Here is a 9,970-nt window from a genome sequence, read left to right as displayed (position 1 = left end):
AACCCTCATACGACACAAAATAACGCTCCCCATTCACCATAATTGAACCTTTGAGCGGATTCCTCAAATCAACTTCCACACATATTCTTGCAAAACGACCCCTTTCACACTGCAACGTAGTAAGGTCCACTCGTATAGGTTTACCCAATCCCCGAGCAATACTCATCAAAATCGAGCGATGATAGAAACTGACAGGTATGTTAGACAGCCGAAGCCACACCGGTGTCGTGACAATCTCATCTTTCAATGGGTCAAAATCCGGCGACCATGCTTGTACCATCAGGTAACTACCAAACACCCGCCATGGTCCACCAGATAGAGCTGCCAAGTATTCTTCCTCTTTTTCAAAACGAACCATAAAAAATTGGCGTGGTAGATCCATGACATACATCGCCTNAGAACACGAGAGATCCAAAACCCTAGCTTCTTCGAACCGTGGTGATGATAATAATAATAATAATACGGTGAGGGTTAGTGTTGGGTTGAATCTGAGGAAGCTGGCGTTGATNCCTGCCCTATTATGATTACTGGTTCTCCATTTGCCCCATTCGGAAACTCCAAAGTCACTCGCGCCGTGACAAACTCATCATCCAACACTGCCTCCGGTGCTAACATCNACGTCTTAGCCGCTTCTACGAATTGCGTAAAGATCAAGATTAACAAAATTGTATCCATTCACGAGTTGCCACTTCACCCAACAACTGGCTCAAAATCAGTTGGATTTTTTGTTAATTTAATTCACCAACTTTGCATGGTTTGGACCATGCTTTCATCTATAAGATTATGTTTGCAAAAAAATAAAAGTGAATAAATTCAAACAATGAAAAAGTATGATGTCCAAAAACAAAAAAAAATAAAATAATGAAAAAGTAAATATAAATTGAATACAAAATTCTTGATATTCTCAAAACATAAGATTCCGATCAAGAACATATATAAGCTAATCTTAAAAAAACATATGGAACTTGGAAGTCAAGAAGTGTTGGAACTTTTTACACATTTTATTTCAAATAAATTTGTAACAAGACGATGGTCTCTTTGGCAATCACTAACCATTAGAAGAAAAAAAATATTAAAAATAAAGACCATCACAGTAAATAGAACACATGAATTCTTGGTTTAAACTTTAAAGCGTTTTCTAACATCATCATAATTCATACAACAACAACATTAACGTACACATAAACAAAATTAATGGAGTCATCATAAAACAAAAACAGAATTAATAAACATTCCTTAAGTATTTAATTCGTTGTAAAGTGTAAAGATTCGACACGTGTCAACAAAGTGGGATTTGATTCGATTTATCTTCTTCTTCGTTCATACCTTTCCGAATTTATTAGATTTTAATGTTATGTTAGTATAAATTAAAAATGGGGGGTTGTAGTTGTAGGCTGAAACGAGTCGTCGTGGCTTTACGACAAAGCTATCCTCGTTACAGATGTGCAGAGCCACATGGTCCAATCTTCGTCTTCTTCTTCTTCTTCTTCTTTCCTTCTTCCTCTTTCATTTTCTCTTTTTTTTTTTTTTTTTCTTTTCTTTTTTAACATCGTCATTCTTCTTCCTCCCCTCATATTTTTCCGCAAAATTTTCAAATCTCTTTCTCGAGAAAACCCGTTTAATCTTCCCACACACAGCTCCAGGGGAAATTGCCGTTTAGGGATCTCGATTCATAAGAGGCAGGCACACGTTTCGTGTTCTATCTATCTTGTAATCCCTTTAGGGCTTTTGTAAATTATATGATACTCTAATATCGTGTGCACTGTTTTATTACCAGACCTTCTTGTGATATCTATTAGCTGTTTGGTTAGTTTCTCTTAGAATCCCCCGGCATAGAATCGTCTTCTCATGTAGTAGCGAATCCTTGGTAAAAATTTTGGAATCTTTCTCTCGTTGTTTTGCTTCTGGGGGATTTGAAATGGAGAAGCAGGATGAGGAGAGATCTATAGATGCTTCTGAAACTAGCCAAAGTCAATTACTGGATGATGATGATTCAAAGGTTGAAGTTTTTGATTCTGTTTTGAAAGCCATGGAGAAACAGAATGAGGAAAAAACTGCAGATTCTGCTGAAACTAGCCAAAGTCAATTAGTGGTTGATGATGATTCGAAGGCTGATACTTTTGATTGTGTTTCGAAAGCCATGGAGAAGCAGAATGAGGAGAGATCTACAGACGCTGCTGCAACTAGCCAAAGTCAATCAGTAGATGATGATTCAAAGGTTGAAACTAATGATTGTGTTTGGAAAGCCATGGAAAATCAGAATGAGGAAGAAACTGCAGATGCTGCTGAAACTAGCCAAAGTCAATCAGTGGATGATGATTTAAAGGTTGAAACTTTTGATTGTCTTTCGAACGCCATGGAGAAGCAGAGTGAGGATAAAACTGCAGATGCTGCTGAAACTAGCCAAAGTCAATCAGTGGATGATGATTTAAAGGTTGAAACTTTTGATTGTCTTTCGAACGCCATGGAGAAGCAGAGTGAGGATAAAACTGCAGATGCTGCTGAAACTAGCCAAAGTCAATCAGTGGATGATGATTTAAAGGTTGAAACTTTTGATTGTCTTTCGAACGCCATGGAGAAGCAGAGTGAGGATAAAACTGCAGATGCTGCTGAAACTAGCCAAAGTCAATCAGTGGATGATGATTTAAAGGTTGAAACTTTTGATTGTCTTTCGAACGCCATGGAGAAGCAGAGTGAGGATAAAACTGCAGATGCTGCTGAAACTAGCCAAAGTCAATCAGTGGATGATGATTTAAAGGTTGAAACTTTTGATTGTCTTTCGAACGCCATGGAGAAGCAGAGTGAGGATAAAACTGCAGATGCTGCTGAAACTAGCCAAAGTCAATCAGTGGATGATGATTTAAAGGTTGAAACTTTTGATTGTCTTTCGAACGCCATGGAGAAGCAGAGTGAGGATAAAACTGCAGATGCTGCTGAAACTAGCCAAAGTCAATCAGTGGATGATGATTTAAAGGTTGAAACTTTTGATTGTCTTTCGAACGCCATGGAGAAGCAGAGTGAGGATAAAACTGCAGATGCTGCTGAAACTAGCCAAAGTCAATCAGTGGATGATGATTTAAAGGTTGAAACTTTTGATTGTCTTTCGAACGCCATGGAGAAGCAGAGTGAGGATAAAACTGCAGATGCTGCTGAAACTAGCCAAAGTCAATCAGTGGATGATGATTTAAAGGTTGAAACTTTTGATTGTCTTTCGAACGCCATGGAGAAGCAGAGTGAGGATAAAACTGCAGATGCTGCTGAAACTAGCCAAAGTCAATCAGTGGATGATGATTTAAAGGTTGAAACTTTTGATTGTCTTTCGAACGCCATGGAGAAGCAGAGTGAGGATAAAACTGCAGATGCTGCTGAAACTAGCCAAAGTCAATCAGTGGATGATGATTTAAAGGTTGAAACTTTTGATTGTCTTTCGAACGCCATGGAGAAGCAGAGTGAGGATAAAACTGCAGATGCTGCTGAAACTAGCCAAAGTCAATCAGTGGATGATGATTTAAAGGTTGAAACTTTTGATTGTCTTTCGAACGCCATGGAGAAGCAGAGTGAGGATAAAACTGCAGATGCTGCTGAAACTAGCCAAAGTCAATCAGTGGATGATGATTTAAAGGTTGAAACTTTTGATTGTCTTTCGAACGCCATGGAGAAGCAGAGTGAGGATAAAACTGCAGATGCTGCTGAAACTAGCCAAAGTCAATCAGTGGATGATGATTTAAAGGTTGAAACTTTTGATTGTCTTTCGAACGCCATGGAGAAGCAGAGTGAGGATAAAACTGCAGATGCTGCTGAAACTAGCCAAAGTCAATCAGTGGATGACGATCCAACGGTTGGAACTTTTGATTGTGTTTTGAAACCCGTGGAGAAACAGAATGAGGAGAAATATGCAGATGCTGCTGAAACTAGCCAAAGTCAATCAATGGTAGATGATGATTCAAAGGTTGATACTTTTGATTGTGTTTTGAAATCCATGGAGAAGCACATTGAGGAGAAATCTACAGATGCTGCTGAGACTAGCCATAGTCAGTCAGTGGATGATGGTTCAAAGGTTGAAACTTTTGATTTTGTTTTGAAAGCACAAGGGTTGAAGGAAGCAGGGAACAAGCTGTTTCAGAAGAGAGATTATTATGGTGCAATGTTTAAATATGGTGAAGCAATCAAGATACTTCCTAAGGATCATGTAGAGGTTTCTCATGTTCGGGCTAATATGGCTTCTTGTTATATGCAATTGGAACCTGGCGAGTTTGCCAAAGCCATTCATGAATGTGATTTAGCACTTAGTGTTACTCCTGATTATAGCAAAGCACTGTTGAAGAGGGCTAGATGTTATGAGGCCTTGAATAAGTTGGATTTGGCGTTGAAAGATGTTTGTATGGTTTCGAAGCTGGATCCGAAGAATCCTATGGCGTCTGAAATTTCTGACAAGCTTAAGAGAACTTTAGAGAGCAAAGGGTTAACGGTCAAAGATTCCGTGATAGAGTTGCCTCCAGATTATGTTGAACCTGTTGAGGCTTCCCCTGCACTGTGGGCTAAACTTCGCAAGGCACGAGTGAAGAAAATTAAAAAGAGCAATCCAGTGCAAGAGAAGAGCGAGGGCGATAACGTAGAGACAAAGCAGAAGAATAACAACAATCTTGCAGCTGATAAGGGCAAGGAAAAGATTATCGATAAGCAGAATCAAAAGAAAGTAAAAGGGAAACAGCAGTCGGAGAAGAGAAGTGATACGAGCAAGGAACAGGAAAAAGTAATAATTGAGGAGAAACTTTTGGAGATAAGTGGTGAAAATGTAAACATGGCTGTGAAATTCGTATACTCTGATGACATAAGATTGGCTAAAGTGCCTCTAAACTGCACTCTTCTTCAACTTAGGGAAGTTGTTCATGAGCGTTTCCCTGGCTTAAGGGCAGTTCATATTAAGTACAAGGACCAAGAAGGAGATTTAGTGACAATCACAACAGATGAAGAGCTAAGAATGAGTGAGGTGTCAGCAAGGTCACTGAACACTATGAGATTTTATGTAGTGGAAGTTAGTCCTGAGCAGGATCCCTTTTTTGGAAGATTAGTTGAGATGAAGAAGCTCAAAATATCCGCTGATTCTTTTAAGACCAAGGTAAATGGAAAAGGTGCGTGTAAAGTTGAGGATTGGATGATCGAATTTGCTCGGCTCTTTAAGATCCAGGCCGGCGTTGATTCTGATAAATGCTTGAATCTTCAAGAACTAGGGATGAAACTCAATTCAGAAGCTATGGAGGAGGTGGTAACGTCTGATGCAGCTCAAGGGCCTTTTGACAAAGCAGCTCAGCAATTCCAAGAAGTGGCAGCACGATCATTGTTAAAGTTGGGAAATGTGCACTTGTCAGGGGCACGGAAAAGGTTGAGCCTCCTACGAGGTGTGTCTGGAGAATCTGGCTCTGAACAACTCAAAACTGCTTATGAATGCGTTCAAAGGGAGCACATAAAAGCAAAAGAAAAGTACAAAGAGGCCATGAAAATAAAGTCGGATTTGTTTGAAGTCTTCCTGGCAGTAGGTCTGCAGCAGTTTGAGGAAGCAAGACTTTCATGGTACTATGTGCTTGTCAGTCAACTTGATTTGAAAACATGGCCATATTCAGATGTAGTACAGTTTTATCAATGCGCCGAAAGCAATATCAAAATCTCTATGGAAGTGTTAAAAAATCTGGAAACCAAGCCGGGTAGCTCAACTCAAGATAACTCAGAAAACGTAGCAGGAAGGCTAAAGTTAAAGTCAATGGTAGATGTTTTATTGTGTGCTGTACTTTACGAGAGATCTATCATGGAGTACAAACTTGACCAACCATTCTGGCGAGAGAGTTTAGAAGCTGCAATGGAGAAGTTTGAGTTAGCTGGAACTTGTAGGGACGATGTTGTTGCGATAATAAGTGAAGACTATGTGGCAGGCAATACATTACGAGGTACTACGTGCTCTAGCTCAATATTGATTTTGAAAAACATAACCCACATGATGTTTAATATGATCCTATATCATTGCTGCAGATCTAAGGTTTCACATGGAAGAGATATTACATATATATAATGAGATAGATGAAGCAAAACAATGGAGAAATGGGATCTCTTCAGACCAGTTGGAAGATATATTAAACAGGAGGACTGCAAATATTTTTCATATGTCAAATACAGGAATCCAACGTGGTTAACGTGGCTCACAATGACTTTGGTCATTATCTTGAACAAGCTTCATTTTAAAGGTACACACCGTGGTACATATATAACACTATCACGGAATTGTTAGGTCTAAGATACAAAGAGTTTTGTTGGCCAGTGTTAGGTGATCAGTGAAATAACTTTGACCAAACTTGCATTGTCATCGTATTCTCTTAAGTATTATATTACCAATTGCAACTGTTATAGGCAGTGCTTTTTTTGTTTGACCTGAAACGAATTGTTCACATTCTGGATGGTACTTGAGTTTTAATTCATCTAACCACATTTATTTATCTTTGCAGGTTTTGTCTTGTGGTATAGGATTTCAAACTCAGATTTTTGTAGAGAGAAAGAAACATATATAAACGACAGATATGTTCTATTTTGTTTGTGTAACATTCATACGGTTGATTTGGCGAGGAGTGAAGCAAAGATATCATGCAGATTCTTCTTCTTCTGTCTTAGGGTGAGTTGTGAGTCTTGTGACTATATTCATTTGTTTTGAGTCTTTTGACTCGTATTTCCTTTGGCGTGAGACATTCATACACAACACAGCTACTTGAGTTTTACCTTCTTTTTCCTTTTCTTATGACCTCCACAAGATTTTGGTGTGGAGTCAGTCATTCTCTTGTAATTCGTTGTTACATATAAAATGTAATGATGTGTTTGTTGCGATCAATTTGCAATTTGGATATGTTTTGAAAAAAGCCACAGCTCAGTTCAGTAAAACATAATGTACAACCATTTATGTTATATTACTATCTTCACCTGAAATCAGAGACTGACCTCATCAATGACTCGACGAGAGCACATGATAGAATAAAACCATAAACCAGGGATGTAACTTCAAAGAGACTCTCTTTATAAAACTTGACAACCACCAAAAGAGAACAAGTTCTCTCCCGACGGAATAATCTGATAAACCTCCAAAAGCTCTCCCGTTTTTGGATGCCTTCTTACAATAAGAGAACATCCCTATATAATAATAGAAAAAGACATAGGTAATCTAAAAAAAAGGACATAACTAAATGGAAACAATCTAATTCTGAAAATCCATGGTTCAGAACCTTGAGTTACTTGTGTTAATGATAATGTATCAGCACACACGTGTTTCTTACAACACAAATGCACATATAAGGAACATTTGGGACAAGCCCCTATCATGGAGGTACAACAGGTCGGGTTGGGTTGCGAGCAAGACCAAGTCCCAACCCCAAAGGAACTTTATCACTCTTTGACTTACTATTATGGCTATGGCTGCAGTTGGAAGAATGACCATGTGTTGACTGTGAATTATGTACCGGGTTAACATTGATAGCGACACCATTGCCATTTTGAAGTTCTGGATTCCGCTGCATTTGCATCATGCTAATACCCTCTTGTCTCTGTGTTGCGTCTTCTTCATGACACTCAATATCTTCGTTATAACCTTTTACTAAAAAGTCCGAGCAGTTTCGTCTGCACCCTAGATCATACGGATTCCTGAAGCGACCACCTGGACCTCTTAGGTAGCTGTACCGCAGGGCATTAGCCATTTCGTTTGTAGTTATGTTCCTTGATATCTGTAAAGATTAAGGGAAAAGAATCAATCTTCAGGATGAGGAAAAACATTCCCCCATGAAATAGAAGTATCTAGTCTACTTAGTGAGTTATCTGGGGAAGCGAACAGAGTCTTTAAACCATCTAGGTCACAAGAGGAATAAAGACATGCAAATAAGGAAAAAGGAATGAGGACTCACTTGTGACGCTTGTATGACTGTTAAGACAGCTACAGAAAAGAAGAGGCAGAATTCCACCAGCAGAAAGGATAAAGCACCCACATGATTACTAGCGACATGGCTCATCCATGCTCCAAAAGACGATGGAGCTGAAGGGTCACTCAAGACTCCTGCATGTATATAATGCATCATTTACATTCTTCACCCGAAAGTTTTCTCTAGATTTACATATCACAATTAAAGAGCATCCTCCACTATAAACGTACTTGCAAGAGTAACACCACCAGTTATCAGCATCGCTAGAACTTCAAGTAGAAGAAAAAGGAAAAATTCCCACTTGTTTTTCTGCAAAATAGGTTAATGGAAAACAAGCACAATCCACAGATAAGTATCACAGAATAGTATCAAGCTCGAGCTGCAAGTGTAAGAAATCAAACCACTAGCAACCAAAATGAACAGACGAGTACTATGACACCAAGAAACATCTCCGGCGATCTCTATACCAAAATATGCAATACAAGTATACCACTCTAATAATTAAGATCGTCTCAGCTTTTTCGAAAAGAACAGTAAGTAATGTCATATCAAAAGAGACAAGGAAGAATAAGAAAGATTTAGTAATATAAAATGTTAGTATCAAAAGCCTGATCCGTCTACCCCAATTTTGTCAACTTATGTCAAAAACTATTATAGGAAGACAGGAACTGTACTTACTTTTCCAACACAATTTGATACCCAAGGACAATGGTGATCAAATTGCTCTACACAACGATCACAGGTGGAACAGTGCTTAGCTCGAAGAGGTCTGATAATCTGAATAAAATGAAACAAAGCGGACCAAAGAAGTAAATTTTAAGATGTAAGATCCATGATTAAGTATTTGTTATTACGATTTAAGAAAGACATAAAGTAGAATTTGAGCAGGTACCTTGCATGTTGCACAGAGTTGCGTCCAATTCCCAGCAAGCAAAGCAGGGTTGTTTAGCTCTATTTTTAACAGTGGTTCCTGTAAAGGGGTAAGAAAACCAGTAATGACACTTGAACATAAAATCGTACTAGAAATCATACCTATATGTCACTTAAACTTGAGAACTAAAAAAGCTAATAGTACTAACATCATCTTTCATAGTTTGCGGATCATGGATGTTCATTCTGATGTAACCTGGATCCTTCCTGCAGAAAATATAAAATTACATTATTAAACAATAAGAAAACCCGCTACTTGTGATACAAAGGTATAATTATACCACTATGGGGAAAAATAGGAGTTCACAACAGAAAATTAAGCTGCAAAGAAATGAAGGCCTTAAAATCACAATCTGCAATGGCTAGGTGAAATGAAAGAAACCATCAAGAGAATTGGCTTTAGAATACTAGAATGTAAAATCCTAATCTGCAACCGCCAGCTGGATCAGCAACTTACGTATTGCATAGATACACTATACTAATAATCAGACAACAACAAAAAGCAGACTTGGTACTTTCAGACTTCATACAAAAAGGAAATCGAGGAAGGACAGGGTGAGCCTATACCTGCTACAGCGGTAAAATAAAAATAGTCCTGCAGTTGCAAGAAGGAAACCCAGCCATGCAAGCGAACCAATCCCAGCTGTTAACTTTGGCAGATTGGATGCTGCAATGGCCAAAGAGTTCATAAAATTATAATCACGCACAGAACAGTTGCTTGATATGACGCGAGATTCGAGGACCAAGATAACTACCCAAAACAACAGAATTTGTATATACGAGCAGAAGCAGCAGNAACCCGCTACTTGTGATACAAAGGTATAATTATACCACTATGGGGAAAAATAGGAGTTCACAACAGAAAATTAAGCTGCAAAGAAATGAAGGCCTTAAAATCACAATCTGCAATGGCTAGGTGAAATGAAAGAAACCATCAAGAGAATTGGCTTTAGAATACTAGAATGTAAAATCCTAATCTGCAACCGCCAGCTGGATCAGCAACTTACGTATTGCATAGATACACTATACTAATAATCAGACAACAACAAAAAGCAGACTTGGTACTTTCAGACTTTATACAAAAAGGAAATCGA

The 9,970-nt window shown here is 38.5% G+C and overlaps 2 protein-coding genes across 2 annotated transcripts in view; one reads left to right on the top strand and one right to left on the bottom strand.

Annotated features, from left to right (window-relative positions):
- Positions 1,391 to 6,871, top strand: LOC104706385 (uro-adherence factor A-like). Its single transcript, XM_010422574.2, has 3 exons — positions 1,391 to 5,942; positions 6,025 to 6,236; positions 6,495 to 6,871. The coding sequence occupies exons 1-2, from the start codon at positions 1,919 to 1,921 to the stop codon at positions 6,183 to 6,185; spliced, it is 4,185 nt and encodes a 1,394-aa protein (XP_010420876.1). The 5' UTR covers positions 1,391 to 1,918; the 3' UTR covers positions 6,186 to 6,236; positions 6,495 to 6,871.
- LOC104706384 (protein S-acyltransferase 24-like) overlaps positions 7,198 to 9,970 on the bottom strand; it is a 12,420-nt gene continuing 9,647 nt past the window's right edge. Inside the window, exons 7-13 of the mRNA XM_010422573.2 lie at positions 9,444 to 9,543; positions 9,026 to 9,083; positions 8,839 to 8,916; positions 8,625 to 8,723; positions 8,177 to 8,255; positions 7,932 to 8,080; positions 7,198 to 7,754 (exon numbers count right to left, since the gene is read on the bottom strand). Coding sequence (XP_010420875.1) covers positions 7,353 to 7,754; positions 7,932 to 8,080; positions 8,177 to 8,255; positions 8,625 to 8,723; positions 8,839 to 8,916; positions 9,026 to 9,083; positions 9,444 to 9,543 — 965 coding nt within the window. The 3' untranslated portion in view covers positions 7,198 to 7,352. The remainder of the gene's footprint in view (positions 7,755 to 7,931; positions 8,081 to 8,176; positions 8,256 to 8,624; positions 8,724 to 8,838; positions 8,917 to 9,025; positions 9,084 to 9,443; positions 9,544 to 9,970) is intronic.

The sequence above is a fragment of the Camelina sativa genome, chromosome 8 (genome assembly GCF_000633955.1).
Source record: "Camelina sativa cultivar DH55 chromosome 8, Cs, whole genome shotgun sequence".
Lineage (NCBI taxonomy): Eukaryota > Viridiplantae > Streptophyta > Magnoliopsida > Brassicales > Brassicaceae > Camelina > Camelina sativa.
The sequence above is the reverse complement of the archived record's forward strand: the minus strand, read 5'-3'. Positions and strand labels throughout refer to the sequence as shown.

What these genes read in the sequence shown, in the direction of transcription:
- LOC104706385 (XM_010422574.2), top strand. Translation starts at nt 1,919, where the DNA reads ATGGAGAAGCAGGATGAGGAGAGATCTATAGATGCTTCTGAAACTAGC. An exon ending in GGCAGGCAATACATTACGAG is followed by an intron (nt 5,943 to 6,024) that starts GTACTACGTGCT and finishes TCATTGCTGCAG; the next exon opens with ATCTAAGGTTTCACATGGAA.